We start from the raw sequence: 27,649 nt of genomic DNA on the forward strand, positions 1-27,649 counted from the left end.
AATTTGGAAGACCACACTAAATTGATATCTGTTGGTACATATCATTTACAGAGGTTGTGTTTTAAAGTAGAAAATATAATTCTAAACACCTCATTGCTTTGTAGGCTTCTCATGATCTGATGCGATTATATAAACAACTTTCACCCTACTAAACTTAAAATGACGTTCCTAAAATGGCCACCATGAAATAAAGCTGCAATGTGTGAGAAATACCTGGCAGAAAAAAAAGGCAGTAAGTCAACAACTCCAGCAACTATACAGAAAATAAGCTCAGATTTAAAAAAAAAACATGTCTTTCTAATGCACTACAAGAAAGTAGTTTTTACTGTCTTACTGATTATTCTTGAGAAGGAGCAATAATATTTCACTTGCAGGGAACCATTTGCTCTTTCACTTCGATACAATTGTTCCTATAAGGTTCAATGTTTCAAAAGTACAAATTCTGACTTGAATATTCTAGAAACATGCATCTCTTTTTTATATGCAACCTCGACAAACATGTCTATCATGTCCGGATTGTTTTGTAAACATCAATATCAAGTAGAAGACAAGTCGGATGCAACATTGTTGTTTAAATTATGGCCAGGTAAAGCTTTGACTTGCAGATTTCACCAAGCCTTCATCTGACGTCCTGCACTGATCTAAAGACTAAATGGCAAGTTAGACTTTTTAGACTGTTATAAAGTTAAGGGAAGTATTTACTGTGCTTTGCAAGTCGCAGCTAAGTTTAAAGACTAATACGAAGAGTGTGTAACTGTTGGTAAATCAAATGTGCCAAACTTTAAAGGTCAAAGTTGTTGCAGTTGAAAACTCTGCAGCTAAACTGATCAGCTAACAACATAACAGCCAGGCCTCATCTTAAATTCAAGAAAAAGAGAGAGCTGATGGTTATCAGACCACCATTAATTTAGGACAGGGCCTATGTCACACAGCTATTATGAAAGCTCATGCAAAGACAGAAGAAAATCAAACTTGGGGAGAAAACATTGGAGTGTTTTATTCTAAACAGACAGAGGTAAGAAAAAAACAAATAAAAGTAGTTGCCAAGTCAAGTAGTTATGCATTTCTTACCCTGACTGAGAGGCCATGGCCTCAACCACTGAAACATTGGAAGAAGAAGAGTTCAAAGGATCTCCTAGGGATTCAGAAGTACTCTCCTCAAAACTTAATAAGCTAGACTCCAGTGCCCAACTCCTCCTGTGGAGTCCCTTTTACAGTAAATCTTATCTTTTAGCGTCCAGCTGTAGACTGCAACTCCAGTTCTTTTTTTTTTTACTCGACTCGAAGGTACAGTGCATTTCCTTGGAGTGGAGACAAATCTGACTCAGGGAGGGGAGGGGACTGCTTGTTCTCGGTAGATACCAAGTCACCAAACAGCGGGGGAGCTCACATGCAAGGTAAAGTCTAGAGGCCGGGGGAGCTTTTGTTTCTGTTTTGTTGTTCTGCGGTTAAAGCATGAATGGAGACCTGAATAGAGCCTCTCTCTCTGTGTGTGTGTGTTTGGGTGTAAATATAAAGGGGTGTAAATGTATGGGGAATGTTGTATGGATTAATCAGAATCAGCTCTATTGGCTGAATTTGATCACAGGAACAAGGAAATGGACTTCCATTTGACTTTCAAAATATACACAATTAATATGTATACATACATCTGGTTGAGAATAAAATTACCTTTTCTAGTGAGTAAATATAGAGAAAATAATTTGACAAAATATGTAAGAAACATTTTAATAAGTCATGTTATGCAATATCAGGAATTCTAGATACACTTTTACAAAATGATTATTATCAAGATCTGTAGCAATTTGTTTTTACTGATATAGATTAATACTACAAATGTATATAGTGAGCAACTATGTTGGAGTCAAGTACATATTCAATGTATCATAAAGATGGGAGAGTACATTTCAATATGACAGAATATAACAATAAGCACATTACAGTAAGTTTATGTTGTTAAAACAACAACAAAACAAAAGGGGAATCTATAAGAGAAACAAATCTCACCTCTCTCAAAGAGTGGCACTGTCCACCTCCTCCCATAAAAGGACATGTTATTTTACACCACAGGGACTCTGCCTGCATGATGTCACTGCCTTCGGCCAATCAGGACCCATTTTTCAGTCTACGGTCCCTCCCTCCTTCCCACTATGCCCCAAGCACAAGGCAGTGCAGTCATGGAGATCGTTAAAGATACAGAGCACCGGTTCCTACCCTGCTGCTGCTCCCTAACAAACATGACATATTTTCATCAGCTACTCCTGTTGATGAAACAAGTCGGCAAATGTGGCATCACCACATGTCGCAAGACTTTCTATCCAGTACAAATTGTGAAAAAACAAACCTACTTGATCTCTATGTGAGCTAATTTTAAGGGGAAGAAATAATTTAAAGAAATCAGGTATGGAGGAAAATATAAGTACTTATTGTTGACATATTACTGGTGTAATTTAGATCCACTGATCAGACTTTTCCAAGCTTTTTAACGAGGATTTCTTTTTTGTCAACATGATTATTCTAATGTTAGGTTATACATCATAGCTCAAAAAATTAACCTCTATGAAAGCTTTAAAATCTGCAATTTTTTATTTTCCTATCCAAACGTCAACAACAGGGATTTTCCTTTACCTGATACAGACATTTAAAAATTTAGAGCCACAAAAAAGAGAATACTTCAGGTTGATCATTTTACTATATTTAAAGTTCAAGTAAAAAACACACTTATAGTTTGTCATTTCATAGTATGTACAAAATTAAAATCATCCTTTCTGCTGTCCAGGTGGGAAACCATGCCTTCGGATGTGGTTTTTACCCGGTTCGGCTCATGGCTGTGGGCCGGTGTGAAATCTGGTGAAAAGGAAATCTGTCTAGAGCTGCGGCTATACTAAACTGTGGAACTAGCTAGGGTTTGTCGTTTTATGAAATAAAATATTTAATACAAAAAATAGACGATGCTTTGAATCAGTTTTGTTGCCATCAGGCACTTCATTAGAGCTATACAACAGAGAAAACAAGCCGTGGCAACTTTGGTATATCGAATCCGACTGATGCTGTGAGAGCAGGATCGATTATAAAACAATCTGATGTGATGTGATCCGAACATAGTTTGCTGTATCGGCTTGGACGCCACAGATTGTCTGGTTGATTTTTTTCTAACCCGTTTGCTTTCCGGATCGAAATTTGAAGCAAAACCTGGTCTTTCGGATAATTAAAAAGTCTTTTTCCCGATCCAAAGCCATTCCTACAATTGGCAGCAGTACAATAGACATTGTAATGTCACTCACTCCTTTCTATAAATGTGCTGTCACAGCTAGCAATATTTCTAATTCTTTGCCTGCTTTAATAATTTTCTTTTACAGATCTTCTTTGCTCCAAAATGGAGAGAAATCTCAGAATGCATTGCAGCCACAAACCTTTAGACCTTCAGCTGGTGAGAACCCATTGTTCACAGAACTAAAGCTGAAGGAAAGGTTCCTAAAATTCCTGACTTCCTAATCATCTTTAGTTTGGTAAGGTATCCACTGATACGTTTAAAACCGTGGCCTATGGCTGAGATATTTTCAATGGAAAATATGAATCCAATTTAACAACCAGCTGATATACTGGCTTAAGTCAGAAGTGAGGTAGTTCAGCTGAAACTTCAGTAAGGATGGAGCCTTGAAAGAAACAAGAAATCCTAGAGTTTGAGCCAATAAATAAGACGACAAGTTCTGATGAAACCGTTTAGCCCAAAGGCTTTCCTTTCAGGTAATAACTGGATGTCATCATTTCTGCAAACACACTGGTACGTCCCACCACTTATTAGTGTGGCCTACTTAGACCTGAAGAGAAACAGCTGAGTCACAAAAGGTTGTTAAGATTTCATCTGAAAGACACCAAGTCTTCTTAAAAACACATTAATCCCCTCAAGTAGAAGATATGTAAATTAAGGTTTGGCTGTTTTAAATCATCGTTCCGAACACATCCCTAGAAATGCAAATCACTTAAGGCTATGGAAACCGGACTAAGAAGACAGTAAAGCCACATGACGAGTGATCATTGTTCAGGTCTCAATTAAACATGTAATTGTAGAAAAGGTGTTACTTTCAGCAGATTCACAATACTGCAGATTTTTTGAGAAACCACTTTAAAAACAATACATTGCTAACTCAAAGAATACTTTAGTGTTCCATTTCAAATGATGAATTAGTGAAATAGTAACTTCATCCAAGAAATAATACATGTTTACAAGGTGGATAGGGCTGAAACAGTTGATCGAATAAATTAGCTGACGGAGCAACCTACTTAGAGATGTAATTATATAAAAATTGTAAAAACATATATATAAACATTTTGCATTTAAGATAAAAATAAAGTTTAAGTCTGTCAATAGGGCTTGGTCGTCGTGACGTAAGCACTTCGCGTCGCCGCCATGTTGAATGCGTCTTTTACCGCGGCTCAGACTACTGCCTATGAATACCGCGTACTGTACTCCCTCTCAGCCGTGTTTTAATTTGATTAATTTCACCTTAACTTGATTTCAACCATGGTAAACCGTTGCTGTATTGTGGGCTGTAACAGCTCAACACATGATCGCCATGGAAACATAGAAAATGGGTTAACTTTCCACCGCTTTCCTGACTGGAGGCGTAACCATGGAGACCAAGCGTCAGAGATAAAGAGTCGTCGGCTAGCTTGGATCGCGGCTGTAAGACGACCGAACATAACTTTCCACAGTATTCCAATGTCATTGAGAGTGTGTTCCCTGCATTTTCCTTCTGGTAAGTTAAAGATGCACGGTTTTATTTTATAGCCTACTTTGTTTCTTTCCTTCAAAGTTGGGATCTTTTACGGGAAAATAATAAAAACGGCAGCGGGAAAAGGCTCAAATACGTGAGAAACCCGGAGGGTGGGCAGTTAACGTTACTAACTACACCTTTGAAACACATAGCAGCTAGTTAAAAGTACATTACATGCGTGAGTGGTTGTTAGCATTAGCGGTTAGCAGTTACTAAACTAGCAGGTTCCAGAGCCCGTCTGATCACAGCTTACCTTCGTACGGATTACTGTGTTCCCACTGTTTGCTGGCTTTATGATCTGCAGCTCCTGAACCCATCCATTCATGAACTGCACATGAGACTCCAGGGACTTGTAGCTTGGGAACTGTTTTGAAGTATAGGCGCTCACTCATCGGTGCTCCACTCATTGTTTGGAACTTTATATGGATCCAAATGATTAATAATGCTGATTTTGTCACCGTACCGGTCCCTGGCTTCTCTATTTAATGTGTCCCGGTAAATTCCAGATCCTTTTCGGGATTTTAACATCTTTTTTCTCTCTACTTCTGTCTCTTCTTTCAACAACAACGTTGTGTCAGAGCTAAGTTTACGTTTGCGTAGCAGTCAGTATGGCTGCGACGTCCCACAATGCAACGTGGATCCCGAGCCCTATATGCTCTATCCAGAACTTCTCATGAGGAAAATGTTTTTGTTTCAATTGGTTTAATTTTGTAAAAAAATCTTTAAGGAACCTTTGGCTATCTGATTATTAATCGATTCATCTGAAAAATAATCGACAGATTAATCGATGAGCTAAATTATCATTAGTAGCAGCTCTAAAGGTGGAGCCTTTTTTCCACAAAAAGGGTTATAAAAGCGAGTTTTCTATTTTGTGTTTTACAGGTGGTTAATAAATAGGGATAAATAAGGTTTTTGCAAGAACGTTGCAATTACCAGTTATCTAACCCAGTACAGTGAATGCTCCCGATACAAGTAGAGCTTTAAAAGCAGCAGCAGGTATTAGGTACAGATGGGGAGTGGGTGCCAGAACTCCAGTGGCTTTGGAGGTGAACCTGCTGACAGCAGGGATTCCAGAGGGAGCCTCCATTCAGCAGAACCTCTCCTCTGTTAGCAGCTGTTTGGGGGGGGATGCACCATCAAGGCTGCTGCTATAATCAAAACAATGCACTGAAAAAAGTAGCCTTTTAAAAATTGTTGTGAAATAACAGCTTTTTCAATGTGAGATATTCCAATCAAACAAACAAAAAAAAAAGTTATTTTTCTTTGGAAAACTCTTCATCTACAAAACAAAAACACTTGCTGTAATCAGATTTGACAGCATGTTTTGTTTTGTCCTATTTGTCCTATAAATGTTACATTCCACAGTCAGTAGGTCAGTTTAAATATTTATCAAAAGAACTGGCTGTAAGATTTTTGTTTTAAAATACAAAAACAAGAAAATAACCATTTTTCTTTTTATAAATCAGAATGGAATGATTAAAATTTTAAACGTAATTCAAGTTTCATTTTCTATTTGAGGAAAATGGACAAAAAAGAAATACTGTAAAACAGAAATGGTTAAAGGTCAGTTTGTTCCAATTCAGAGGCCGGATTTGGTCACTAACATGACAAGCGGATGTGTATTTTAAATAAAATGTCTTTAGAACGTCATTAAGTGGGATTTTTTAGGCATGCTAAAACAAAACCTAGCAAATTTCACAAGTAAGACGGGAAGCAAAAATGTCTTAGTAATGAGTCAAAATTACTGTCATGACCTCTGTTATTAAAGCATTGCCAGTATAAAACACGTCATGACTACTTTGTAACAAGTCCTACTTGTTAAACTTCATTTGAGGTGAGAGGAAATATTAAAGACACAATAAAGATGGTTTCATGCCAGCCTAAGTAAAGACTAATTGAATATAACACATACATCTTAAATAACATTTATAGGTTTATAATTACACCTGATATGACATTTATAATGGGTGATCAAACAAAGACATTTTAAAATATGCCCACTTTCAAATAAAAATGTTACAATCTACTGAATAACAGTTAATGATAATAATCATATGCATTCATAACAAACATCACAGCAGTTGTGTCATGTTTATGGCAATGTGATTGACAACTTTTCAAAATAAGGCACTAACATAAAAATTATAGTTTTAGTTTTCAGCAATGCAATATCCCTGGATTAGATAGTGTAAGAATATTAAATGGAAATTCCAACTTATAGTCAGAGTATTAGAGACTGGATAGTGATTTGAAACCGTTTCTACAGTGTCTATCTGCTTCATCGTTCTTAAGAACACAGCCATCCATAATTGCCATTTGGTGACTTCAGACCTTATTTAGTTTGATGAAATAAGAGCAATAGTCCAAAATTTAATGGGGTAAAATGGCCACAGACAAAAAAGATTGCCCAAGAATGGCCAGTCTAAAACTCAAACATTCAATTTTCTCCGAGTCAATCAATCAATCAAAGCGTCGAGTCCTGCTGAGCTCCACACGTTTCCATGAAGACACGGTAACTGATAGAGAACTCTTTTAGAAACTTTCAGAAACTATGAGACACTATAACCTTAGGTCAGAAAAGATCTGAGCTTCTCTTTAAAACATTTGCATTTTTTAGATGTTGTGGCATATATGCACTTTATTCACACTGGAAGAGAGAAACAGCAAATAAAAGGAAGGTTGGACTGGGAGCAGAAAAGGTGCTAGTTTATCTACTGAAGCTTTCCACCGGCCTGAGACTGGACATCCTAAGGGTTCAGGTCAGAGACTTTCTGTCTTAACATGCCGTTAATTTGACAGCTGTCAAAATGATGCTAAATTAGGCCGGGGAAACTGTCTTTCTGAACACATTTACCTCCATATTTACATAAACATTTGAGAAACCTGCCTGTTGGAAGATTTTGCGTCTGTTAAAACGTGTTATTTTGACAGCTACAGGCATGTACTCTTGTTCATGGGTGCTTATCTGGGTTCAGGGCTTCCCCTTCCTTTATCTAAGGAAGGGCCGCTCTTACCAGCCAGTGAGACCCCCACCCCACGGGCTTCATCCGCTGCCACTCGCAGGTGAAGCCAATTGCTCCTACTAGCAGACAGAGAGTGTGGGGGGTTGAGTGGCCATTGGGGGTTGTAGGTAATGGTATAAGCACCCCCCAGCTTCAGGTGGCTAACTACATCTATTTAGCAACATCCTGCCTTGGCTCTTACTTCGCGCCTGTTCTAGGTTAGGAAATATTAGCAAACCATCAGTTTGACAAACTATCTCAATGGAGTACAGAGAAACAGGTTTTTACAGTTAGTGATGCTAACTGGACTATTCACTCATATAAGACGCTAAGAACAGTTCTGTTTTACAGCTACAAACACTCTTAAACACAGCATGACGTTGTCTCTGCCCTTATCAGACATGTAGACACTAGGGCTGAAAAATCTAATCTCTTATGTTTTTCTACTTAAGTTTCATAATAAAGAATACAAATGATAAACTGCTTTCAAAAACTAGCTTTTATCTTAAACATCCCCTCTGGAAGGTGACTATTTAAAGGACAATGAAATTCAAGCTCTAAAAAATGCTTTTTAACAATCATGTTTCCCAACAATCATTGAAAATGTACACACTAAATGTTTGCCGCTAGTGTTTATCACAGTTAGATATCTCCTCATATCCTATAAGCTTGCTAAGAACAAAAAGTGATGAGCCAGTGAGTGTTGGAAGCTAAAGAAGGGGATTGGTGGAAACTTTTTTCCCCAAAGATCAAACTTCAGAAACAATTGATTAATCAATAAAATTTGTTAGTCCATAAAATCCATTCATCTTCTAGCTAAGTTAGCATTCAACTTCCCTAGTACACAGTAACCCATTCCTCCTTCATCCCAGAAAGCTAAATCTATTCCTAAGATCTGAATCAGCAGGTTAAAGTTTTGGAAATTCTACACCTAATTTCCATAAGGTTTGATCAAAGATGATCATTTCCTGTGTAGCTTCCTGTTATATGGAACCTTCATAAATGATAAAAGTTTACACAACCGACGCTAAATGATGTGCCAATGTCAATTAAACAGAGATGTAGTTGGTTTAACTCCTCCAGAAAACAATCATCCTGCCTATGGACATGCAACAGACTTAAAACCTCTGATCACAATATTTCATAGTTTTAACTGAAAAGTCAAAAATCATAGCAGTTTTCATGACAGGAAATCCATCATAGCATAGGCTATATTAGAGACTTTAAAATATATATATTTTAAGAATGTAAAACAAATGTTTAACAGAACAGGAAAGTTTTTCTAAACGGCTACATTCAGGTGAGCAAGTACTCCTAAATCATAACTTGCATCATAACTGCAATTGATTAAAATTTAAAAAGCAAATATCGCAATTTGTAATAATCTTCCGGAAGAAACAGTGGAAACAGTTCAAACTGGCCAAAGCAGGAATTTATGACAAACATCCCATCACAATGATCTATTTGATAGCAAAGCAACCTTTTTATTTTGTGTTTATCAGTTCAGCCCTTTGATACGACACCTCCTTTACTGGCTGAGATGCCTTCTTTAGGGTTGAAATATTGTTAGGATTCTCTGCTTACACTGTTTTCTATTGTTTTTAACTTTTATTTTAAGTTAATACCTGTCACACAGCAGTAAAAAACAAGGTCTTTTAGGAAACTCTTATGTTTACGTTGCTATTTATTAGTGGATCAAGTCCCAATGCAATGACCTGTTATGACAGGATAATCAGTTCTACTCCTGATATTTTGTTGTTCTCAAACAATAAGGTAGCTGTTCACCTTTACTCTGTAGCGATGGGAAAGACAATACCACAAAAACGAGACAGCAAAATGTAAAAGCTGCAAATCTATGCAAATTTAATTTAAAAATTAAAAGCTCATAGGTGTTTTTTCAATAAGGTTGAAGACTGTAAGGAGAATGGATCTCCTGCAGAGGTCTAAAAAGAGTAAAATGGCACAGAAATCATATTCATGATCATTTCAGACAAACTTCTCTCTCTAAAACATCCTACTCTAGCACTTTCAGTTTGTTAAAATGCTCCATGTTTTATTTTTTTATATTATTTCCTGCAAAGCACTTAACCTGCTTACAAAGGACATTGTGCTCGATGAATTCCATTAGTGTTTATGAGACATCTGACTCCAGTGACACAACACAAAGGCTGTTATTGTGATCTTTCTGAGGCGAGAACAAAGTATTTCACAGTCCATGTCTCTACCAGAACGCTCTTAATGAGTTTCACCTTCACAGGACGGTGTAGCCACATGAGGGCTTAACTCTCATCCGAAAGAACAAAAGCAGAAGAACAGATGCACGAGGTCAGGACACAGCGAGCTGCAGATTTTTCTGCTGTGTGAGCAGCAGCACTGAGAGACTGGAAAAAAAATAAAACACAGCTACTGATGTCTGATAAGATTTGAACTAATTGAGTTGGCAGACTCTGAAAGAGCAACTCAACTAACGCAACTTACTCCTGTCAAGCTTAAGAAATATTCTTAGATTACTGACTTTAATACATAACCTTTCTGGCATTTAATCAATTGCTAATGCTTAAAGCATCGGCTGACTTTACATTATAAAACCAAAATGATTTTAAACCTCTGATTTAAATCCGACTTTATAAATAAGATCAATGACAAAAAGATAAGGGGCCCTGTTTTAGAAATCTGACCCATATTGGGCGTCTCTCATTTCCAAAAACATTCAACAACGGAAACAGCACTCTTGCAATACTTCATCACAGTGCACACTAGCTGCTTTAAAGCCAAATAAAACATGCAGTCTCTGCTCTGGACGAGCAAATCACTGAAACATCTTCACAGAACATGTGCCCTTTGCCGTGGCAACAGGGAAAACAGCCCTGTACTGAAGCCCAAAGGCAAAATATAAAGAGGAAGCAAATTCACAATGAGCCACGTCCCGGGGAGCACAGCTACACATTACTAATGCTTTGTTTGCTTTGGTTCCTTGTTTTGTTAGTATCATTCAAATCATCTGGCAAAGTTAACATCTGGGATTAATCTTGCTTTGCTTTTACATCATTTGTCTTTGTGGCTTAATAAAGAAATTGAAATGAATACAAACCATTAGACCCAGGGTTCATCTAGATCATTTGCATTCAAAATTAATTTATAAAAAAATTAGCTATTATCTAATAAACAGCTCTCAAAGGTACATTTAACTTTTTTTTTGACAGATTTAACACAAAGTAAAAATTTGAGAGCCAGGGAAAATGTCCAAAACAAACTGGGATTATATATACGGATATAAAGGGATACCATTTAGAAATGCAACAATCAGCTATTTCCTGGCTGGTACTAATTCCTTTTTTCTTTGTCCTCCAATGACTGAGTCAGTCTTGAGAGCGCTGGGTGGGCATTTGTATTTTTATCCAGTTACCTTAAAATGATGCAAAAATGAGGTGTCCATGTAGACCAACAGGTGTTTGTCTACGATATCCACCTATGCATTCAATTTAGTTAGATTTACATTTGTTTCAAACATGATCAAAACACACTCCCATTATTACCTTTTTAAATTATGATATTTAAAAATATAAATGCACAAGACAATTTTTAAGAAGCGCAAGTCTAGTTATATCCACTTATAATCAAGTGTAATTCAACTGTAATTACAACACAACCAGGGATACTAATATGGCAGCTTTGAGTATTGGCCGTTATGGTGACCAGATATAATGCCAGCTCCAATCATACATACTATTATTACTTGTTTTGTAGTGTGGCACATTAAAAAAAGTTTGATCAAGTGATAATATTGAAACAGAGAACAAGTAAACAACAGTGTGAGAACAACTGAGTGATGGATTGTTAACCAATGCAGTTTTTTTTGTTTTTGTTTTTTTTCACACTGGGCCATTGATTTTACAATATTACATCATGTTCTACTCACCCATATGAGTTTTGTGTCATTTGGAGCTGTTCTGAAGATATTCTGTTAGGTTATATCCAAGTAGTGTTTTCCTATGGGCAACGAGTTGAAGGCACAAACTAAACTGTTCATAATTTATCATTTATGGTACGCCAGCATTCATAACATGTAGGCGAATCACCCCAGACATCCGCGGTTATATTTTTAATATTTATATCTTAAAAACGCAGCGGCGGATGTATGACGTCATCCGCTGGTCATTCTGCTAGTTTTACTCACATGCCTGGAAGATGTCTAGTTTTACTACCACAGATGATGTAGCTCTTCAAATGGAATTGAACGATTAAGATTAGCTAGCCAAATGAATAGAAGGGGTAGAGCGTAGCCGCCTGTGCCCGGGCTGCCTGTCACAACTCCAGTCCGGCGCGCAGATTATGTCATACACGCGCCGCTTTGTTCAGAACAGCTCCAAATGACACAAAACTCATATGGGTGAGTAGAACATGATGTAATAACGTGAAATCAAGGGCCTAATATAAAACAAAAAAAAACGGCGTAAAGTGTCTCCATCAACATGATGAAAATTGAAGACTTTGACGATGAAGGGCAGTATATTCCATAGTGTTTTTCTTAACAGATATTGGACCGATTTCTAATATAAATATCGGATCAGGGCATTGCTAACCGATCAAATTCAGCTGTTTACATAATCAAAAGGTACTTTTCTCAGCAGATACAGATTTCCAGTGGTCTTTTAGGTCTTATCTATCAGATTTGACAGGATCCAGATCTTTCTTCTTGTTTTTTTTTATATTTGATTCAGCAAACTATGGAAACTTGTCTGACGCCAATCTCAGACCAATTATTTAGGGGATTTCCAGCTATGTGAAAAAAGACTGTTTGTCCAAAGAGCCTCATTATCACTGCCCCCAGTCACTGATTTAAGCGTTTAACCTGGTAAGTGAGAAATTTGGACTTATTTTTCATTGTCTTGACCTTTCCTGTAGGTGTTACTTAAAATGGCTTCACATAAAACTAAACTCAGCTTCCTTTCCTAAAGCAAGTAACACTTTTGCCAGATTCTGACTGGCTGTATAAAAACAACCTAATCATGTACAAAGAAATGTTTATTCTTGATGTGTCTTTTCATGTGTGTCAAATTGATTAATACCATTATGCATAAAGTAAATGCCTTATTCATATTCCCTCCTCTGGGCTTTTGCTAAGTGGTTATTTCACCTATTTTATAATCTTACATACATGTAAGGCGAATTATAAGCACTATTTCTCAACTTATATAATTTGAATAATTTTAAGTTATGAGTTTTAAAACTTTTCTTAAAGAAGTACAAACATTTTAGTAAATGTACATCTTTTTTTCCAATTAATTTAATCTCCTACCAAAGAAAAGAGAAAATAGCTGACCTATTACTTCACATTTAGACACAAAAACAAGACCACTACAATTAACCCAAACAAAACAAAGGTATTATTTACGGTTTGGTTGTAAATTTAAGAAATGCTCCTATGACCAGAAAGTAAAATAATCCCCTATAACCAAACTAATGAGTAAAAAGAGGCTCACCAGCAGGAGAACCTGCCTCTTTAAGCGAATTGTTTGCTAGCCATCGGCGATTAGCTGCTAAGCTAGCGGCTAGCCTCTTATAACATTTTATCTTTTGTGGAAATTGAAAATAGCAACCTCTTTAAACGTTACAACATTACAAAGCAATTTTATTCGAAAAATAACCCCTTTCCCGACACTGACATTCCTTACCTCCTGTCTTCTTTTTAGGCCCAAACCATTCTAGCTGTTGGAAAGCTCTTTTCTCTTTGTCTTTTGCCACTTCCAGTTAGACGCAAAATGGACTCAGCTGAACAGCTAAAATACTAAAACCGAACCGACGGTTCACATGTTTCACCCAAAACGCAGTTCCACGGCGAGACGGAAACAAAACGACAACATTTTTTCACTCATTCATGTTGTTACTGCTGAATAAAAGTGACTGATTGCTAAGTTAAGAAGCCAAGCAGGTACAGCAGACAGGAGTGGATGGCAGGAGGCAGCGCTGCTTTCAATGTCTGTCGGAGAAATGTCAAGCACATCCTCCATCCCTCTATGGCTGAAAGTATGTAACACTTTTGTCATATTTCTGCAAGGATAGTGTTTATTTTCGATGTTCAGTAAAATATGGGGCGAATTGGATTGAACATTATCTCAACTATTTACAAATATTTCCACGCATTTGAACGAACTGTCGCACTTTAACCAAGTTATTGTGTAATAAAAATGAAAAGCTTAAGGTTTTAACTCACACAAAGGATTAATTTCCTAAAATTAGGTTATATGACTAACTGAATCAAGTTGACGAGATTCGTTTTTGACGGACATCAAGGCCCGGCTGCTATGATAATTCCGATATTTTGTGAAGGCAGCATTTTTTGTGACGTAAAGGTTGCTCGTGTTTTGACCTACAGGAGGAAATCGCGCACGTTTCATTGTTCCCCGCTGTTCATTGAAAGCTTGTTAAATAACCATAAAGGTAGACGATTGATTATTCCGGTTGTTTGGCGTTTTATGAAATAATGAATTATGAAAATAATAATTTCCTTTTTTCTCTCGAAGAGAAGTTATGTAATAATTGTTATATAAATTACAAAAAACGTTGGATTGATGTGATCAACAAAGCCATATTTATAGATAACTGTTGCAAACATATTAAGATGTCTCTAATTGTCTTTTCTAACAATTAAAATTTGATGAAAAGAAAATAACCAATCTGGTGAAATTAGTTTTTTGTTGAATTCATGGAAAAAGAGCTAATCACATGGAAGTTTTATCTTTTAATCTGAGAGCATTCCCCCCAGGCAGTGAGAAACCTAGAGGTTTGGTACCTTAAATAGAGGGCTAGTTCATCAAAGGTCATTCACCACCATTGACCTTTTGGCTCCAAGATGGTTCTACAGCCTTAGAGGCTGACCCCTCCCCACCAAGCACACAATGGACGCTTTAATAGTTCCGCTGCTATGGAAATATCTTGTGACAAGACAACATCAAGCTGAAAAGTATATATTTATATGAACTATTTCCACATCCAAAGCCCTTTCTGATACGATCAAGAGCGAAATGTTTTCATGGTTTAATAACATTATAGAAAAGGTATGTAGAATTTGTACTGCTTGAACTTTTTTTACTTGAAATCTCATCACAATCTTCCATTTTATTTATGAGATAAACTAATACTTTTATGGAGTATCAAAACAATTCTGTTATTAAGACATAAGTGATGTTTGTGAAAAGGAAACCTATAGAAGATTTCTTGCTCAGATGCAGGACAAATTAAGCTCCTTCGTCTGTAATATTCACCTCTTAACATGATGTACACATTTAACAGCCACAGAAAGTCTGAAAAGCTGCATCAGATCTTTATACAGAAACATAATTTAAACTTTACTCCCTCCATGTTTCAGAATCTTATTTTCTTCTTTTCACAACAGTAGCGTTGAATGCAGGAGTTTGCCCTGCCACTGGAGGGTAGTCGGTTCAAGCCCCGGCTCTCGTTGTGTCCTTAGGCAATATACTTCACCTGCATTGCCAACTGATGGTGGTCGGAGGGACTGGTGACTCCAGTGCACGGCAACCTAGCTTCTATCAGTGAGCCCCAGGGCAGCTGTGGCAACAGTGTAGCTTTCCACCATCAGTGTGTGAATGGGTGCATGACTGAATGTAGCATAAATTGCTTTTTCAAGTCTCTTGATTTGAAAAAGCTCAATATAAATAAAAGACATTTGCTATTTTTTCCTTTAAAATCACCTAATAAATTTGCCAGCCTAATCTACACTATGAAAACATACATTTTTAGTGTTTTAGAAATGTGTGGCATTGTTGTAAAACATATTTTAAACTTCTTTTCAAGTAAAGCTGGTTTGGTATATGCAAAACTCCAACAGGCTAAACACCAACTCCACTATAAAACATGTTGGTGGTAGGATCAAAATGTGGGGAATATTTCCCAAAATGCGGGGAATATTTCCCAAAATGCTTGCTCAAAAATGTTTGGAAGATGGATGGTACCGGAAAAAAACAGACCAAACCGGAGTTCCAATTACAATCTGAAAAACACAGACATGGAAACATTGGAATGTTTTGGAGCAAAACATAGCCATGCATTATAGCGGCTCAATCAAATAGCAGACAAAAATTCAGTTGATGTTCTTGCTATTTTTTATCCACTTTACAACCGAAGTGTGGATTGTTGTGTGGATTATTATCACAAAGACACCCCTGAAGTGTTTGGTTAGAGTGTGTGTTGTTGTTTAAGGGGTAGGAATACTTTGACAAGAGATTACACAACAATAACCAAACGGATTTATTAGAAAGAAACAATTTAATAAGAATACCACTTAGATTTTGCAAATTTTAAAATGTGTTCAAACGGTTTCCGTCTTGTTTATCGTTTAGAGATCCTGGCTGACTAAAACCAAAGTTAAGTCCATTAATCCAAAGACTTGACTCGGGTTTGTATTTCTCCTGATAGGTTTATACGTTTTTACGTTCTTCCTAGAAATGCAAACATTAAAAAAATATCACAGTATCAGTAAATACAACGAAAAAGAGTGTGGGGGAAAAAAAGAAAAACAGAGGAAACCAACTTAAAGCTATCCTGCCCTCCTCAGCAACACATCTGTCCAGCTGCTTTAGGCCCAGTATTTATGATCGGACTTTAGAAAACAAGCATTAGTTTGACACTAAGTAAGGCTAGAAAACCCCCTCCTTAATTCCCCACATGCTTATTTCTTCTTTTTCTTCTTCTTTGGTGGTCCGTCTGAATCGCTGCTGCTTTCCGAGCCAGAGCTGTCCGAGGACGATGAGGAAGAGGAGGAGCTGGAAGAGGAAGAAGAGGATGAGGAAGAGCTGTCGCTGTCCTCAGAGGAGGAGCTGGAGGAGTCGCTGCTGTCTGACGAGTCGCTAGACGAGTCGTCGCTGCTGTTGTCGCTCGAGTCTTTTGCCCTGAGAGCAAGCAGAGGAAAACGAAGAAGTAAAACCTCTCCCTTTGTACCCGTTACACAGACAATTATCAACGTGCAGCATCTTCATTAGAGTGCAAAGAGAAATGATCTAACATGACAGAAAGAGACAAAGTTCAACATTTCTACATGTTCAAGTTGTTTTAACTGATTTTCTTTGAAAATATAAGCAAAAAAAAAAAAAACAGAATACAGGATTAAAAAACAGATATATGGCTGACTAAACAATCTAATATCCCCTATGAGATTATTTAGTCACCTTAACAGTCAGTTTGATGTTTTGATGTAAAAAGAACATCAAAATAAAGCCAAAGGTTGACCTATGTAATAATCAAATAATCAGTCTAATCCGCATCTGTGAGGTGGATGGATTATCTCACTAACACAGATTTAGATATATTCTTGGATCTTTGGATTCTATTCATGAACGATAGAAACAACAACAAAAGTGTTGCATTAATATTTATGTTTAGTATGTTTAATAAGGAAAGCTTCCTCCTTTTCAGTCCTGGGCGTTGTAACATTCTGAAATGTTCAATTATTAAATGTTGTGCATTTTTTTAATACAAAAAGTTTATATACTTTAGCTTTGTATAAAGCCTAAAATAACCTAGAAAAATAAAGCACCTGAGTTAATGAGGAAATTACAGGTGCTGGTCATAAAATTAGAATATCATGAAAAAGTAGATTGATTTCAGTAATTCCATTTAAAAAGTGAAACTTGTATATTATATTCATACATTACATACAAACTCATATATTTCAGATGTTTATTTGGTTTAATTTTGATGATTACAAATGACAACAAATGAAAATCTCAAATTCATCATATCAGAAAATTAGAATATTGTGAAAAGGTTCAAAATTGATGGCCCCTGGTGCCACACTCTAATCAGCTAATTAACTCAAACCACCTGCAAAAGCCTTTAAATGGTCTTTCAGTCTAGTTCTATAGGCTACACAATCATGGGGAAGACTGCTGACTTGACAGTTGTCCAAAAGACGACCATCGACACCTTGCACAAGGAGGGCAAGACACAAAAGGTCATCGCTAAAGAGGCTGGCTGTTCACAGAGCTCAGTGTCCAAGCACATTAATAGAGAGGCGAAGGGAAGGAAAAGATGTGGTCGAAAAAAGTGTACAAGCAAGAGAGATAACCGCACCCTGGAGAGGATTGTGAAACAAAACCCATTCAAAAATGTGGGGGAGATTCACAAAGAGTGGACTGCAGCTGGAGTGAGTGCTTCAAGAACCACCACACACAGACGTATGAAAGACATGGGTTTCTGCTGTCGCATTCCTTGTGTCAAGCCACTCTTGAACCACAGACAGCGTCAGAAGCGTCTTGCCTGGGCTAAAGAGAAACAGGACTGGACTGCTGGTGAGTGGTCCAAAGTCATGTTCTCTGATGAAAGTAAATTTTGCATTTCCTTTGGAAATCAAGGTCCCAGAGTCTGGAGGAAAAGAAGAGAGGCACTACATCCACGTTGCTTGAAGTCCAGTGTAAAGTTTCCACAGTCAGTGATGGTTTGGGGTGCCATGTCATCTGCTGGTGTTGGTCCATTGTGTTTTCTGAGGTCCAGGGTCAACGCAGCCACATACCAGGAAGTTTTAGAGCACTTCATGCTTCCTGCAGCTGACCAACTTTTTGGAGATGCAGATTTCATTTTCCAACAGGACTTGGCACCTGCACACAGTGCCAAAGCTACCAGTACCTGGTTGAAGGACCATGGTATCCCTGTTCTTAATTGGCCAGCAAACTCTCCTGACCTTAACCCCATAGAAAATCTATGGGGTATTGTGAAGAAGAAGATGCAATACACCAGACCCAACAATTCAGAAGAGCTAAAAGCCACTATTAGAGCAACCTGGGCTATCATAACACCTGAGCAGTGCCACAGACTGATCGACTCCATGCCACGCCGCATTGCTGCAGTAATACAGGCCAAAGGAGGCCCAACTAAATACTGAGTGCTGTACATGCTCATACTTTTCATGTTCATACTTTTCAGTTGGCCAACATTTCTATAAATCCTTTGTTTTTATTGGTCTTCAGTAATATTCTAATTTTCTGATATGATGAATTTGAGATTTTCATTTGTTGTCATTTGTAATCATCAAAATTAAACAAAATAAACATCTGAAATATATGAGTTTGTATGTAATGTATGAATATAATATACAAGTTTCACTTTTTAAATGGAATTACTGAAATCAATCTACTTTTTCATGATATTCTAATTTTATGACCAGCACCTGTACAGAATGATTTATTTAAAAAATATATTCTGATTGTTCTGCCTATAAATAAGCAAGAATATTTCCAACTGGTTGACAATTAAATACTATTATTATGTTTGTTTTCCCAACTAAAATGCTTTAACTATTAACACATTAAACATTTAAAACCAAGAATGCTCAAATATAAAGACTGGCATCCACGACTATTTGCATCAAAACTTCTATAAGTGGGAGAGAACTCACAGAAATCCTGGAGACCAAAGCTCTTAAGCATTGCTGTTATCATTATGCGCCACCAGAGAGCGCTGTTGGGACTTTTTATTTATTTTTTACAGTTAATTATAGCTTGTGCTTAAATAATAAACAAAATATTCACTGGTTCAATGATAGCAAGAAAAAAACTTCAAGTTGTTAATTTAAAGATATTTAAATAGTTTAGCATCGTGTTTTTTTTTCTTTTTGCATGCTAACAAATGTGGGCTTTTGTTTTATAAAATATAGATAAGAACAAAAAACATAAAAATTAGTTACTAATACAACTTGCTCCCTTATGTGTGCATATGGTCAATCACACCTCAAGCTTTTCTTTGCCATACAACTTGCAGATCGAGAACTGACATTAACTTAAAAACAACCAATTTAAAGGAAACAAAAAATATATATATAGTTAATAAATATAAAGACTTACTTCTTTTTACTTTTTCTCTCACTGGATCCCTCTCCTCCTGGTCTGTGAAGAGAAATACGTTACGTAAACCAGTTTGAACCAACGCTTTATGCATACATTTTTCTGTATCATTTTATGTTATGATTCACAACTATTTTTATTGCAGAAGATCTATGAACCATCATCCAGGCTAATTTTAAAATTGAACACTGACATTTGCTGGTTAGCATGTTTTATTTATTGGAAAGTCTCGGAGAACAATTACTGGAAACACCCAAAGTGTGATTTATAGCACATTAGGTTGGAAGCATATCTGAGAAGGAAAGAAGGGATGAAGAGCCGTACCCTGTGATGCTGAGAGGTTTGTTTTCATTTTCCTTCAGCTTTTTCTTTAGCTCAACTGTTCTTGATGGTCTGTGCAAATATTTTCGTTTCCCGGTGCATTCATACGTCCAGTGTCCCATCTCCAAGCACTTCTGGCAGCGGACATGTTGTTTGTTTGCTTCTCTGAAGACAGGAAAATAAGACAAACTCTTCAACACACTGAACAATACCTCTGTATTTTATTTTCAATAATGTTTGCGATTAATGCATATTTTATGTAAATTAATAGCAGTTCAAAGTAATGGGTTATATTGTTGGTTTTGGAAATGCATAAAAAATAAGAAAGGTTACTGGAATTTTTTTTTCTTTTTTTTAATCCAAACTTTTCTAGACTAGGAGGCTCATTATTATTAAAACGATAACATTCAAGCACAATGCCAAAATATACTTTATCTTTACAAAGCAGTTAAAAATATATGACCACTTTCTTGCTTACCTTAAATCAGCTATCTTCCTAATCTACAATGCATTCTATGTTCAATAAGATTTTCCGCAGCAAAACAGCTGTGTCATTTCCATGTCTACTATCTAAAGCAAAACGCTGTTTAAAAACTTTAGGCCTGAGTTACAAGGATAATGAAATTAATATCCTAAAAAAAGTAAAGAATACCATCTGACTATGAAATAAATATAAACTGTCCTCTATTTTTACACATTAAATAAAAAATTTTCAGATACTGGAACCAAGATCATATTTATAACAGCTCGGGAAATTATAAAATCCATTTTAAAATTTTAGGACTAGGTAAAAATGTTGTTTAAATGTAATTTCTGCCTTCTAATAAAAGAAGATGATTATTGAAATGATAAACATTTTATTTTTTGCTTGTATTTTGACCATACTGCATGGTGGCTAGAACAAGATTTATAACTTTACAATCAACTTTGGGATCGATTTCTACATTTTTGACTTTCTTTACTTTCACATCGAAAGAACATATTTTATAGTAGAACCTCTTTCGCTTTATAGAGTAGCTATTTGTATAGATCAAAACTTAATGTCTACTTTATATATATAAACACTATGAAGACAAATGCTTTGAAAAAATTATATAATCATAATCTTACTGAAATCGTAGGTGTCGTAGTTCAACAATATAAAAAAATAAGAATTTAAGGAAAAAGTGACATCAATCCCCCGATTTAATATTTAGTCTACATTCATTTCTACGAAATATGTTATATATATTTCTAAGTAGGAATAAAATCCAGGCCCTTCATTTAGGTTTAAGGCAGTAAAAGCTGCATCAGAGGCTTACATTGTTTCTTCTGCTGTCTGTAAACATTTATTTCTTATTTACGGTTAGTAGGCTTACATGTTAGCTCTACTGTAACCATCACCCTTCATTCAAAAAACCTTTGTGAAACTTTGATAAATATAATAGTTGTACAGAAGGTAAAAAAATGTGAAGTAGACAGGAGTAGCGGATGAGGATCTGCGCTGTTTTCTGTGCTCCGGTTAGGATCAATTTTCCCGAAGTAAAGGGACGTTAAAGGATGTAAAGTAAGTTAGTCTTTAAGATACATATAAATTAATTCGCAGGCTTGCAAAGATTTCGTTATAAATTGTAGTTATTCGGCTTATACTTACGCTTGTCTCCTCGCAATTATTCTGTGCATGGGAGTCGCCATGTTGCCAAATATATCCCCTTCTTCTTCTTCTTCTTATGGGATTTTATGGCGGTTGGCAGACTTGTGAATTGTGCATTACCGCCACCAACTGATATGGAGTAAAGCAAGATAACAGGAAACGATTCACCCCCCCCCAAAAAAAAAAAAAAAAAAAAAAAAAAAAAAAAAAAAAAAAAAAAAAAACCTGTGTAACTTAAACCAACATAATACTAAATCACATTTGCCCATATAATTTTAATTTACTCTAGGTCATCTTAACTCTGCCAGTTTCTGATGGTCCCATCGGTCCTCCCATCATACTTCCAACCATCTCCCAGTTCAAATCTTTAATGTCCAGATATTTTTCTGCAGCCTTCACTATTATTTTGATTTTTTCCGTTTTTTTTGTTGTCTGTGCAGTACAATTAATTACTTCTACCATGAAAAGAACAAAATTTGTCTTTTTAACAATAAGTGAGTCTTCATTAATTTTTGGAGATTTCTCTAGAGGTTTGGAATTTGCTGTGTGTTGAACTGTAGGTTTGGGTTTTTCTGACTGAGATGGGATCCTTTTTGCAGCTTCAGCGTAGGTTATTCCGAGCTCAAATTTCATTTTTTTAATTTCCTCAGACCTTTTGCTTGCTTCACAGCCGCGATAGGCAGCAGTATGTTCTCCACCACAATTACAGCATTTTATTTTAGCTTCTTTTCCACATTTTCCGTACTCATGTTCTCCTGCACACCTTCCACACCTCTGTTTCCCTTTACAAACTGCTGCAACGTGACCGAATTTTTGGCATTTGAAACATCTCAATGGTGGAGGATTGTAGATTTTGACATTATAGCTTATGTAACCGATGAATACTTTGCTTGGTAATTGCTCTTCTTCGAATTTAATTAGCACAGATAAACTGTCAGATCTTTCTCCGTTTCTTGTTGTTTTTAACCGTTTTACTTCTTTTACTTTTGCACCGCTTATGTTTCCCAGAATCTCTTTTTCAGAAATTTTTAGAGGAACTCCTCCAATGACTCCCCTGCTGATCTTTTTGTTCTCCATTAGGCTGCACTGAACTCTTATCCCGTCAATTTTGTTGATACGTATTGCTTTGCCTTGCTGGGCGCTGTCTCTGCAGTTAATTAGCAGGTCTCCACTGTACAGAATTCTGGCACCTTTGACTTCTCCGACAAGTTTATTGATGGTTTTTGTTAAGTGAACCGGATTCCAATTTGTAAAAGAGTCTGCCTGATTAACGACTTTGAATATGACTTTGAATTCATTTTGTTGTGCTGTGGAATGTATGGAATGATCATCACTGGATTGTTCTGAACTAGATTCCCCTTGAACTGATCTCTGTTTTTTCCGCTTTTTCTCATTTTTTGATGTTGCTATTTTCCAACCTTCATTGTCACTATTTCCCTCTTCCATCCCACAAGAATCGCTTCCTGTTTCCTCACTACTCACGGCCCAAGACATTTCTCCATAAGCAGCTTCAAAACACGCGCCATGCACCAAACGACCATCCACCGAGCCTCTTCTTCTTCTTCTTCTTATGGGATTTTATGGCGGTTGGCAGACTTGTGAATTGTGCATTACCGCCACCAACTGATATGGAGTAAAGCAAGAAAACAGGAAACGATTCACCCCCCCAAAAAAAAAAAAAAAAAAAAAAAAAAAAAAAAAAAAAAACCTGTGTAACTTAAACCAACATAATACTAAATCACATTTGCCCATATAATTTTAATTTACTCTAGGTCATCTTAACTCTGCCAGTTTCTGATGGTCCCATCGGTCCTCCCATCATACTTCCAACCATCTCCCAGTTCAAATCTTTAATGTCCAGATATTTTTCTGCAGCCTTCACTATTATTTTGATTTTTTCCGTTTTTTTTGTTGTCTGTGCAGTACAATTAATAACTTCTACCATGAAAAGAACAAAATTTGTCTTTTTAACAATAAGTGAGTCTTCATCAATTTTTAGAGATTTCTCTAGAGGTTTGGAATTTGCTGTGTGTTGAACTGTAGGTTTGGGTTTTTCTGACTGAGATGGGATCCTTTTTGCAGCTTCAGCGTAGGTTATTCCGAGCTCAAATTTCATTTTTTTAATTTCCTCAGACCTTTTGCTTGCTTCACAGCCGCGATAGGCAGCAGTATGTTCTCCACCACAATTACAGCATTTTATTTTAGCTTCTTTTCCACATTTTCCGTACTCATGTTCTCCTGCACACCTTCCACACCTCTGTTTCCCTTTACAAACTGCTGCAATGTGACCGAATTTTTGGCATTTGAAACATCTCAATGGTGGAGGATTGTAGATTTTGACATTATAGCTTATGTAACCGATGAATACTTTGCTTGGTAATTGCTCTTCTTCGAATTTAATTAGCACAGATAAACTGTCAGATCTTTCTCCGTTTCTTGTTGTTTTTAACCGTTTTACTTCTTTTACTTTTGCACCTCTTATGTTTTCCAGAATCTCTTTTTCAGAAATTTTTAGAGGAACTCCTCCAATGACTCCCCTGCTGAACTTTTTGTTCTCCATTAAGCTGCACTGAACTCTTATCCCGTCAATTTTGTTGATCCGTATTGCTTTGCCTTGCTGGGCGCTGTCTCTGCAGATAATTAGCAGGTCTCCACTGTACAGAATTCTGGCACCTCTGACTTCTCCGACAAGTTTATTGATGGTTTTTGTTAAGTGAACCGGATTCCAATTTGTAAAAGAGTCTGCCTGATTAACGACTTTGAATATGACTTTGAATTCATTTTGTTGTGCTGTGGAATGTATGGAATGATCATCACTGGATTGTTCTGAACTAGATTCCCCTTGAACTGATCTCTGTTTTTTCCGCTTTTTCTCATTTTTTGATGTTGCTATCTTCCAACCTTCATTGTCACTATTTCCCTCTTCCATCCCACAAGAATCGCTTCCTGTTTCCTCACTACTCACGGCCCAAGACATTTCTCCATAAGCAGCTTCAAAACACGCGCCATGCACCAAACGACCATCCACATGCAATCTTTCCGGCCTTCCACCTCCGACGTTTCTTCTTCGTGGGAAATTTTAGTGCAGCGTTTGCTGTGACTGACCCTCACCATCTCTCTCCACCGAGCCTCAAACACTTCTTGTCCAAATATATCCCCTTCTTCTTTGCTATCATTAAGTGTAGAGGAGAAACAGCGCCATCCAGAGGATAAACCCCGAATGGACACAAGAGAGGAGGTTATCTGCAGACTTTGAGCACATTTTACTGAAATAAACGACCAAAAAATGGTTTTAGTGCTGGAGCAGGATTCCTACGAAGACTAATCTTTGTAGTAACGTATGTCAGCAGGCAGGGTATTCATGCAGAACATGTATTACCTCGGAATGAGAGAAAAAACATTTCATAATGATGATACAAAACCTTAAAACTCAGAGTCCTCAATATAATTACACACCCTTTTTTTATTTGTTGCTACAAATTTCCTACAAACTTGCTTTTGAAACATCAAAATGAAGAGTTAACAAGATAAATCAAAGTTAAAACAACAAGAAGTATTTTGAATGCTATTGAAAGAGCTGTTGATGTGGAGCGTTTTCTTCTCGCCATGTTGTCCCGCCAAAACTGTTGAAATTACATGTGCAATGACATAAATAATAAAAAGTTCAATAGCTATCAGTATTTTTATTTAAACTTAGAGACTTAGACAACTTGTATTGTCATTTTGTATACGCAGAGTGTATACAAAACAAATTTTCGTTTTGTACAGCTTTCAGACAGCGAATGAGCAGCAGCTTAGCAAATGTAAACAGCGTGGGAGAAAAAAGCATTGTGCAAAATGCATTTCAAACGCAGTGCAAAGACAAATATATTCGGTGCAAAAATGTAGTAGAAAAACATTATTTTAAGTTGAGTTCTTTTCGGTTTGATGTTATTAGTGTGATGCAGAGTCTGTGACTTCCTTTAGAGTTGTTTTTCAACAGTTCAGCAGTCTGATAAAGGTGGGGGAGAAGTCCTCTGTGAAGCCTCTTCCCAGAGGGCAGCAAGCAGAACAGTCCATGGTGGGGATGTGAGGCATCATTGATGATGTTACAGGCTCGGGACACGCTGGGATGAAATGTCTTTACATAAGAGACCTTTACATAGAATTGGCTGTGTTATCAAGGTATGAAGTTCCTGAGTTATTAATCAAAATCTAGAGATTTATACATTACTAAAATTAATACTATTGAATATATTGTTTACCTTAGTTCTGCAGTCTGTCCTATTACTAACTAGAATCAAATATAAAACCACTCAAAATGTCTTTATTACTTACCCTGAGGCTAGTGTTGATAATTTGTCTGTGTGTCAGAGATGCAGGTATCATTTTTCTTTTCATATTAGGAAAAAAAAACATTAAAAAAACATCTGAGTATAATGGTGTAAGCAGTCACCAAATAAATAATAATGAAAAAAGGAGCCATGAAAAGCCAAGAAAAATGCATGGATGCTGATACTGGAACTAATAGATATCTACCCTTGTTCAGCCAAAATAAATCCACGTTTGACTTCTCTGTAAAAGCTTTCACAATATTTACACAAGCATTGAACTGAGGGTGCTATGAAGTGTCTGTCGTTCCTAAATTTTTTAATAACTGAAAAACAGTGAGTGTATCTGTAGAAAAGGTTCTATTAATATGGTATATTCTAATGTAATTAGCTATTTTTAATCCGACCTGATGGTGTTTTTGAGTAAAATATCAATAACTAATCACATCTTCAAGAATATGAAGTTTGAAATTAGAAAAATTATTATTATTAAATTATTTTATTGAAAATAAAGAATATCAATGACAATCTCAAACAATACGTCAATAATGAACATTACAAAAAAAAAGAGATCATAACTCCTAATGACTTCAATAGAAATGTGAGGTTAGAACAAGGAAAGAAAAAAAAGAAAAACAAAAAAAAACAACTAATAACTATATTATTAAGAAGAGGGGACTAAATGAAATTCTTCCACTAAATCAGACAATTTATTTGCTTTAAAGTTCTGCATCTTTTTCAGACATCTTTTAAGGGAGTAAAGTTTGTTTTCGAGAGCAGAGAATGAGAGGGGGCATTTTGCCTGATGACATTAATGGATATAATATTTTGTTATAATCATCAACGCATTAACTAAGAATTCCACTTTTTTTGATTGATATATAAACCAAACTGAATTATTTGTGAGGAATTAAAGTCCACATTTATAGATCTAGAAGATAAAAAGATCTAAAGTTGATCCCATAGGTTTCTTACTTCTTTACATTCATAAAACAAATGATTAGTAGTTTCCTACTGAGTTGTACAGAAACCACAATTCACCAACATTGAATTTAAATCTCTCTCTTAAGTACTCATTTGAAGGATATATTTCATTTATTATTTTAAATTGTAATTCTTTATATTTAGGAGGATTTGGGAATTTCAAATAATTTGTCCTAATTTTGGTTATCATAGATTTGTTAAAATGTTGTAAGGGAAATGTAAGTTTTGTTCGACCAGGGTACATATTATGCATAGAATATTGATTCAAGAACCTATTAGTGCATTTATTGTCTCTAATGTCCAAATACTCAATTTGAAGCTTATGGAGTCTTGGAACAGAAAAATGAGCTATACTCTTTTTAACTAACATAAGAAGAAGAGTAGGTATACTACGTAAAAAATATTAAATTGTTACAGCTATTAGATGTCCTAGCGCCCCCTGGCGTTACTAATGGAATAAGGTAATGTCTGTGGAGTCAGATAAAAATCCAAAATGTAGTTCAACATATTTTTAAATTATAGTCTCCACTGTTTAGCTGTAGTCTAGTTACTAAAACAAAACTTTAATTAATCAAATTGTGAACATTTGTAGTTGTATTTTTTGCCTCTAAACTACTAGATTAAATTGCCATTTTGTCATATCCGTTGTTGTATATTAAGACATATTATTCTACTACATCAAGACATTGGGCAAAAAAGTCGCAGGAGCCTAGGGAACTATCTCCAAAAATCTCGAGAGTTGGAGAAACATCGTTCACATGGTTGT

The 27,649-nt window shown here is 36.2% G+C and overlaps 2 protein-coding genes across 3 annotated transcripts in view; both read right to left on the reverse strand.

The window, feature by feature from the left end:
• aff4 (AF4/FMR2 family, member 4) overlaps window positions 1-13,756 on the reverse strand; it is a 35,460-nt gene extending 21,704 nt beyond the window's left edge. Inside the window, exon 1 of one of the 2 annotated variants that reach the window (XM_038292067.1) lies at window positions 13,456-13,756. Coding sequence is in view for 1 of the 2 variants with exons in the window: in XM_038292066.1 (XP_038147994.1) it covers window positions 1,072-1,088 (17 nt within the window). In the remaining variant the exon portion in view is untranslated. Of the gene's footprint in view, window positions 1-1,071; window positions 1,313-13,455 lie in introns of those variants that run through there. The other variant, XM_038292066.1, reaches the window with a different exon arrangement.
• Window positions 13,757-16,024: 2,268 nt separating this feature from the next.
• On the reverse strand, window positions 16,025-21,650 carry zcchc10 (zinc finger, CCHC domain containing 10). The gene is made up of 4 exons (XM_038292052.1): window positions 21,590-21,650; window positions 19,960-20,121; window positions 19,636-19,677; window positions 16,025-16,689 (listed from the first exon to the last, which is right to left on the reverse strand). The coding sequence occupies exons 1-4, from the start codon at window positions 21,628-21,630 to the stop codon at window positions 16,470-16,472; spliced, it is 465 nt and encodes a 154-aa protein (XP_038147980.1). The 5' UTR covers window positions 21,631-21,650; the 3' UTR covers window positions 16,025-16,469.
• Between the last annotated feature and the right edge of the window lie 5,999 nt (window positions 21,651-27,649).

This window comes from Cyprinodon tularosa, unplaced genomic scaffold, assembly GCF_016077235.1.
Source record: "Cyprinodon tularosa strain WSP-4 unplaced genomic scaffold, ASM1607723v1 ctg307, whole genome shotgun sequence".
Taxonomy (NCBI): domain Eukaryota; kingdom Metazoa; phylum Chordata; class Actinopteri; order Cyprinodontiformes; family Cyprinodontidae; genus Cyprinodon; species Cyprinodon tularosa.

Bases quoted from the DNA above. Each gene is read 5' to 3' on its own strand.
- zcchc10 (XM_038292052.1), bottom strand. From the start codon at position 21,630: ATGGCGACTCCCATGCACAGAATAATTGCGAGGAGACAAGC. The intron at 20,122-21,589 runs GTAAGTATAAGC...TCCTGTCTTCAG, and splicing joins ATAATTGCGAGGAGACAAGC to AGAAGCAAACAAACAACATG. The intron at 16,690-19,635 runs GTAAGTCTTTAT...GCTTGCTCTCAG, and splicing joins GAGAGAAAAAGTAAAAAGAA to GGCAAAAGACTCGAGCGACA.